Consider the following 7,947-nt stretch of genomic DNA (forward strand, 5'->3'; position numbering starts at 1 on the left):
GCAGCCCGGAGCCACGCCGGTCCTGCCGCGGAGCAGGGCCCCGCGCGCACCCGGCTCGGCCCCGCGGACCCGCCGCGGCGATTCTCCCTCCCGCCCGCGCGAGCGGGATGTCGGGGGCGCTCACCACGACGGGCTGCCTGAAGTACTCGTCCACGGCTGCCCCTCGAAGCGCCGAGAGGTCCACGCCGTGGAAGGACGGCTGGTACCTGCAGGGGAGAGGACAAACGGAGACGTCGGCCCCGGAGCAGCGGGAGGATTTTGGGAGCAGCCCCGGTCCGTCTCCATCCCCTGGGCTGGACTCACCAGAAATTGGCCTTCGTGAACTGCTCCATGTAGAGCTGCTCGTCCGTGAACGGGGCTAAGTGGACGTCCCCGATCGTCGGGAACATGTTCCCTGCAASGGGAGCAGAGGGCTCGGTCGCACGGGGAATTACTCCCTCCTTCCCCAGGACCGCAGGCTCCGACTGCCCCTGCCGCGGTCGGGAGCAGCACGAGCGTCACCACCAGCCTCTCCCTCATCTCCCTTCCGGAGCCGGGAAAGCGGGACAGACTCCACCGCGGAGCGAGCGCTCCGGCGGCGAACGTCTCCGCAGCCTCGGCGGCCCRAACCGGCGGCTCCTCGGAGCCGGACGGCAGATGGGGAACAGCTCAAACACAAAAGCACGGAGGCACTGCAGCTGGAACAGTCCATCCCCGCCTCCTTCGCCAGACTGAAACCGCATTGCCAAGCCTAATTAAATGCCAGGAGCTCTAACGAGAGCGTGCATCCTGCTTTCCACCTGCGGAGCCAGACCCCACCCCGGGTCTCTCCTTTCGGCCTCTCCGGCAGAGGAGGAGGCGGCGGCTCATCCCGGAGCCCAGACCCACGCTGCCTCGCGGCAGGGCTGCCAGCGAGCTGGATTTGCGTGGAAGAACGGCTACGCGAGGGCTGACGAGATGTGTCAGCTCCTTTGGGAAATTGCCTGGAACACAATTTAATTACATCTCTAAACCCGCCGCATGGCAAATCACACGCTCMGACTGCAGCGCACTAGAACGTCGGCACGACAGAGAGGAAAACGGGGAAAGAAGCGAAAGAGCCGATTTTAAAAAGCGAGGCCGACACGCGAGAGCGGGCTACGGAGCACAGACGGGTCCGGGATGCTGGGCTGACACCCAGCACAGACAACAGYGGCTTTCGAAGGCGTCCCCGACCCCCAGGCACCCCATCCCCGGTGCCGCACGGGGAGCCGAAGACCCCCTGCAAGAGAAGCAGCCTCGYGTCCCCCGGCACTCACCGCTGGGCTTTAAGTACTTCTTCGCGTGCAGGTAGCTCTCCAGCATCCGCTCGTTGAAGAGCATGTAGCCCATGGGCTCGGAGATGATGATATCCACCTGCTCGGGCAGCGAGACCTCCTCCACCTTCCCGGGAATGACGATGATCCGGTCTGTGAGGTTGTTGCTCTTCACCAGCACCTGCCCAAGGAAAAGGGCCCGTGACGGCGCCGCGGAGCAGCCACRCGGCCCAGGGAACCCTGCCGGGGCTGGGCAGTGAGCTCTGGCTCAGCATTCCCAGCACCTCCACCCCAGAGCTACYGGGTTGTACTGGAGCAGGGGTACAACGAGCCCTCAGATGGGCTCAGCGGCGAGGCGGGTTCAGCGCGCGATCCCCACGCCCGGGTATGCCGCAACCCGCACCGAGCGCCGGCAGGCGAAGAGCTTCCCCGGGAGACACCGACCTCCGCGTGCTGCGCCATGGTGCTCGCTTCCACCGCGTAGATCTTCCTCGCCCCAGCCTGCGCCGCGAAGAAGGACAGGATGCCGGAGCCACAGCCGACGTCCAGGACAATCTGGGAGGGAGAAAGCGAGGCTGCAGCGCACCACCGAGACGCTCTCCAAGGCATCCTACGACTCCCTGGAAGCACGCTGCTAATTAGAGCCTCCGGTAACGACTGGCGTGCACGGAGCCAGCTCTGCTCAACAGCTCCCTGCCTCACAGAAAGGCCAAATTACTCCGTTATCAGATCTCAGTATTGCTCCCAATTACGGCGGGACCCACAGACACCGCCCGGGGCGGGGGGGAATCCCTGTGCAGCACGGATCCGGAAAACGCTCCCGTCCCCAAGAGGCAGGCGGAGCAAGGGCAGGGGACGGGCGAGCCCGTTCGCGAGCCGAGGGCTTCGGCGTCCGACAGCCTCTGCCGGGAAGCGGGGGGGGGAACACGGCTACTCCGCGGGCTCGGCGCCGATGGGGCTACGGAGGCCTGGACAATTCGCACTGCTGAGCGTAAGAGCGGGGAGGAACAGAGGGATTAAGACGGACGTAACTGAGACAGCTAACTACACCGAAGTCCTCGCAAATCCTATCTGATCCTATATATAACCCCTCTGATTAGGGGGATCAGGCGGCAGGGAGCGCTGACGGTGACAGGAGCGCGGGAAGCGGCTGCGCCCCGTTAGCGAGTCGGTCTGGAGACGGCGTCAACCAACGGCGAGCGGCTCCGGCAGCTCGTCCCTGCTCCCGCGGGCCCCCGGCGGCCGCTCCGATCTGCCGGCCCGAAGAGCTCCGACGCCCGCCCGGCTGGGTCCCGCCGGCCCCGCACGGGAGACAGGAMACGGGCTCGCAGCCTGCTGGCAAACAGGACGGCCCACGTGCTTGGAGGGATAATAAAAGACAAGGAAGGAGGCAGGAGAGAGCCACGAGGGATTCAAAGTGGGAAAAGGCACGCTTTACAAGGAGAGATCTAATCCAGTCTCCTCCTCAACAGCTACAGCACGCAGTTGCCCTCCCAGGGAGGGAACGCCGAGCGCGCAGGGCCGCTCGACGCGGCAGAGAGAAGCAGCCCGAAGTCTGGCAGGGGGAAGCCGACAGCAGACGCCGAATCGAGGCACGTTACGCGCTCGGCTCACCTTGTCTTTGAAGTCGCTGTGGTTCTGCAGGATGGCTCGCTGGTACGTGCCCGTCCGGACGTAATCCTGCATCATGTTCTGCTGCTGCGACAGGTAGCCGTAGAACTGGGGAGGACACAGCGGCAGCCGTCGGATTTCAGCCCGGCCGGGCGCCGCCACGGCAGGCCCCGGAGACCCCGGCCTGCGCGAGCCCCTCACCTGGAAGTACTGCACCGCCGAAGACTCCTCTGTCCGCTCGCTGAACACCGAGCGCTCCGTGTTGTGTCCCCGGCAGTTTTTCAGGATATTATAAAAGGAGCAGAAATCTGGAAGACGAAAACGGTTTTTAGCCGGGCCGGGAGGCAGGCGAGCGGCCGGGCTCGGCGGCAGCCGCCCCCCTCCCCGGCCGGGACGTACCGTTTGGCGTCGCGAACTGGATGAGCACGCTGTTGCAGCCCAGCGTGATGATGAAGGACTGCTTGCCCACGCGGCTGCACTCCGTCTCGCGGGACACCGAGCACTTAAACACGCAAACGTCTTCATCTGCGGGGAGAGGAGACGGCGCGGGGTGAGAGCCGGGCACGAAACCGCCCCTCCGCRCCGCCAGCAGCAGCCCTCGTCCTCCCTGGATAAAGCAGGGCGCACTCAGAGCAAACCTTCCGAGAARAAGCCTCCCTCGAAAGAGCCCAGCGCGCCCGCGCAGCTCGTACGCGGGCTTCGCGGCCCCGGGCTTTTCCGATTAAAGCGAAGAAGCGGCGAAGATAACCGGGCTGGGGAGAGGAGACGTTTTGGCGGCGCGAGGGATCCCTTTCGGCCAGCCCCTCCGCCGCGTCCGGAGGGAAGCGGCTCCGTTCCGATGGGACTGGCGGGGGCCACCGCTGCCGCGCAGGGAGGAGGCGGAAAGTCTCTGGCTCAGGCAAGACTCATTCGTTGAGCCCGACACTTCAGCACCGTGGAGGGCTCGGGGCCTCCCGGAGCGGCGAACGCCGCCCACGGCCCCACACGGGGGTTTTCCCGTCCCTCCCGCCCGGCTTCTGGGGCTTCGCGGCGGGTCGGAGGCGTCCGGCCCCTCGCGCATCCATCCCCGCGGCTCTCCGGAGAGGCCCTGGGAGATCCCCCGCCAGCACGGCGAGCCCTGATTTAACGTTTCACACCCGCAGGGGCTCCGAGACGCCCAACCTGCCGTGGCCCAAACTCCCCAAAGAGGCGGCGAGCTTTTCGGCAGCGGCCCGGGGCTCCCCAGCCCGTTTCCTGGCGGCACCGAGAAACTTATGCCAGAGCCCAACTCCGGAGAGCAGCAGGACAAGCCACCGCGAGCACCCGGCTCGAGGACCCCGGCGTCTCTGCTACTCGCACGCCGGCAGCCAGCGCTTGCGGGCCCCTCGCTCGAAGTCCCGACTTCATCCTGCCTCTCACTAGCCGGGGGAACGCTAAAGAACCAGGACAAAAATATAATTAGAGCAATTAACCTCTGCGGACTCGCGAGAAGGAAGGAGAAAACCTCCTTGCGCTCAGCTACAAGCGAAGGGTTTTACGAAGCCTCCTCGCAGCTAGGAACACAGGCGCAGGCTGTTCCCCACCAAGGGAAGGGGCCAGCGCCCGCGGTGGAAGCGGGATGAAACGGGAGGAGTGCGGAGCTCCTTCCTCGCCCCGCAGGGCGGCTGCCGAAAGCGCAGGCACCGCCAGCTCCGGTTTCACTCTGCCGGGTAATTTAGGGGGTTCTGGCGGCTTCGCGTTTCCACCCAGCTCCCGGCTGCTGCCGAAACCCGTTTTTCGCCAGCGCTGCCGATCCCCCCCCTCGTCGAGCGCGCCGGCGTCGCCGCGCTCCTCCGTAACCCAGTTCTGTCAAAGCGATCTGCGCCGGCTTAGCGCCTTTTCCCAAGCTTTTCCCGAGCCCCGCGGCCGCCTCTCGAGGCGAGAAGCCCTCCAATGTGCGGTGCGAGCGCCAGGGCTCAGCTGCCCTCGCGCCTGGGGTCCCAACTACGCCGCAGCAACCGGAGGAAACCGCGCTTTAAATAGCTCGACTCGGGCCGGCTTTCCGTCCAGCCACGCGTCTCTTTAGCTGGTGGTTTTGCAGAGGGTGATAAAACCGGGCGCCCCGAAGCGCTCAGACGCCCCCCGCTCTGGGGCGAGGCTCCGACGTCCTCGCTCCGCGCCGGTGCGGAGAAGGGAGGAGGGTTTCCAAAGCCAGCGCGACGCCCGGAGCCGAGCTCGGAGGAGATGCGAGCCCCGAGGGGCGCGCTACCAAAAAGGAGCGCTCGCTCGGCCACGGGCCGGACGGAGGAGCTCAGGGAGCGAGCCGCGGGCCCGGCGGGAGAGCCCGGGGCTCGCCGCGCGCCGAAGCGGCCGAGTCCCGGCGCTCCGGCTGCCTGGAGGCGCCGGCTTGAGCCCGAGGTCCTGCAGAGAAGGGCGGGGGTAGCACGTCCGTCCGTCTGTCCGGCCGGGAAGGGAAGCTCTGCGCGCCGGGACCCTGAGGAAAGCCTGCTGCTGCCCCCGGCGCTGCTTTGAAAAGCTATTAAATGCAAATTCCGCCCATCCATGTTAATCAGCCTGTCAACCCGGGCCTCGAAGTTCTTTGTGGAGGATAAAAAGGGACAGCAGATGTGCTCCGGGCTTCCAGGCCGCTGAAAGGACGGGGGAATAATTCACAGGGACGCGCCGCACCGGATCCGATCCGATCGGGATCGGTATTTCAGCTCTCCCCCTCCTTCCCCGGCTACACAAAGGCTTTTCTGCGGAGCGCCGGGAAGAGGGGGATTATCCCCCGCGCCGCGCTGCGCCGTGCCGGGGGCGAGCCGGCTGCCCCGCCGGCTAGAGGGATCTGGGAAGCGCTCCAGGAGAGCAACCTCTCCCCCATTCTCCCCCCCCCCGCTCAATCCAGGGTTTTACCGGCAGCGAGAAATAGCGGCGGGGAGCCCGGCGCGACCCGTGCAGCTGGCGTGTCAGTTAGGACGCATCGAGGTGCTGCGGTCAGCCGGATCGGCATGCTCCGGCGGGGGGAGGCGGCCGGAGCCGCGGCCGGAGCCGGCCCCGGGAGCCCGGGCTCGCGGGACGGGCGACGGCAGGGCGGAGGAGACCGCAGTTATCGCGAGGTGCATCCGTCCATCCAAGGTGCCAGCGGCGCCCAGGCGCCTTCGCGGAGGCGGCAGGCCCGATACGGGCGCCCCCGAAGCTGGGGAAGAGGGGGTTTTTTTCCCCCCCTTTTTTCCCTTTTCCCCTCTTCTTGCTTAGTTTCCTGATTACAGATGCCAGGCAGCACGGCGGGCACCCRCTCCGTGTTGGTTAACGCTGCGAACCGCGGGCAGATCCAGGCTACACGTGACGACAACCCCGCTCCGGCCGCGGCCGCCGGAGTCGCCCGGCGCCGGCGGAGCCGCGCGGGTCCCCGGCACGCGGACGGCTTTGCTTTGAGAAGCGGCTGCGATAAAGAGCCGGGAAAACCCGCCGGCGCACCGGGAGCCGTCGGGTCCGGCCAGCTCAGCCGATCCCGCGCGGCGACACCGAGAAACCCATCGCCGGACGCCGAGGCAGAGCCGGGCGGTTCAGCGGCTCCGGAGAGACTCCGCTTGCCCCACGCTCGCCGCAAGCACCGCTCCGAAGMGGAAACGCCGGCGAGATTTATCGGGTCGCCGTCGCAGCCACGACGGATAAAGAAACGCGGGCTGCAAGAGGCGCCGGCCGCGGGCGAAAGACACCGGGCAGGACCGAGCTCGGCTCCAGCGCTGAGCCAAGCCCAGGTCGGGGCCGCCGTTCGGCACGTTATTTAATTACGCTGATCAATTAGGCAATTTCATCAGAGCAGGTAATTAGCCGCCGCTAAGCGAGGAGGGAAGGGAGCAGGGAGAGGCGGCGGGTCCCCAGCAGCGCCAGCCCCGCGGCACGGCGGGGCGCAGCCGCCAAACCAACGTCTCCGTCAGCAGCCGCCTAAGAAGCCGGAGGCTCCCGCGACGCCGGAGCGGAGCCGGCACCGGGGCGGCTCGTCCCGCGTTTCGCGGAGGCTCCGGGCTTCCTGCGCCGGACGGGACCTCGGCCTAAAGCCAGCCCGGGCGTTTGAACGTCCCCGAGGTTTAAAAATAAAATTGGGCTCCCAGACACCAGTTCAGAGGTCTGGCGAACTAAAACTTGAACGGGATTTAGAGGGAAAAAAAAGACCTTCAGGATCTAAGAATAATTTGTTTAAATTAACATTTTTTTTTTTGCCACTGGAAAAACAGGCAAGCGAGGAATTCTGCAAACAAAACCACCGGGAGACGGGCCGGCGTTAGCCAGCTCGTTTTCATTGTCGAGCGAACAATAACCCAGGCTTCGAGATTTCAGTTGTTTTAGGTGCCGTTACACAAGCGAGGAAACGGATCCCTCGGCCTGAAGTCGCCCCCTCAAGCGACGGCAACAACTAGAGAATTAACCCGCGCTAGCTGGAGACCTGGATCCTCGCGGGAAGCGGCGCGCGGCGGGCCCTCGGCCTCCTCCTCTTCCTCCCCCGCCGGGGCCGAGCGGCGGGACAAGTTCACATTTTCCATTACCTCTTCTCTTCCCGCCACCACCTGTTTCTCGCCCGCCCGCCCCAAACGGCCGCGCCGGATTTTCTCCCGTCGTCACCCCGAAGGGCTCCGAATTCCCCGAAACCTCCCGCCGCCCGACCGGAGAGACTCGGAGCGCCGGACGGCTCGGCGCCCGCAAACCGAGCCCAGAGCAGCCCGCGGCGTCGGCATCGCCGCAGCGGATCTGCCCCGAACGCAGGCGTTCCCGGAGCGGCGGGACGGCCCTGCCCGCCTCGCCGCCCCGCGGCGCGGATCGCCCCGGCTTGGATTCCCGGGCTTTCGCCTCCGCGGGACTAACGAGCCCGTTTCGACGCGATTAGCAGAAAAATAACGCGCCGAGGGAGATCCAGCCCGATTTCTTCCGGCTGGGAACGCCTTCCGGAGGAGCCGAGCGGAGGCGGCAACAGCCCCGTCCGCTTCGCTCGCCCGACGGGCCCGAGCCGAGCGGGAAACCCGCGTTCCCGGGCGGCGCCGGCGCGGCCCGGACCTCGCCGGCACCGGCACCGGCTCGGCGTTGACCCCCGCCGCGCGGCCCACGG

The 7,947-nt window shown here is 66.5% G+C and overlaps 1 protein-coding gene across 1 annotated transcript in view; it reads right to left on the reverse strand.

Moving 5' to 3' along the window:
• Positions 1-3,606, reverse strand: part of CARM1 (coactivator associated arginine methyltransferase 1) — a gene marked incomplete at its 5' end in the record, with an annotated part of 6,826 nt that extends 3,220 nt beyond the window's left edge. The window contains 7 exons of the mRNA XM_085320447.1: positions 27-206; positions 304-394; positions 1,278-1,455; positions 1,719-1,829; positions 2,889-2,993; positions 3,087-3,193; positions 3,285-3,606. Coding sequence (XP_085176573.1) covers positions 27-206; positions 304-394; positions 1,278-1,455; positions 1,719-1,829; positions 2,889-2,993; positions 3,087-3,193; positions 3,285-3,606 — 1,094 coding nt within the window. The remainder of the gene's footprint in view (positions 1-26; positions 207-303; positions 395-1,277; positions 1,456-1,718; positions 1,830-2,888; positions 2,994-3,086; positions 3,194-3,284) is intronic.
• Between the last annotated feature and the right edge of the window lie 4,341 nt (positions 3,607-7,947).

Source organism: Rhea americana, unplaced genomic scaffold (assembly GCF_003343005.1).
Source record: "Rhea americana isolate MKP2758 unplaced genomic scaffold, rheAme1 scaffold_637, whole genome shotgun sequence".
Taxonomy (NCBI): domain Eukaryota; kingdom Metazoa; phylum Chordata; class Aves; order Rheiformes; family Rheidae; genus Rhea; species Rhea americana.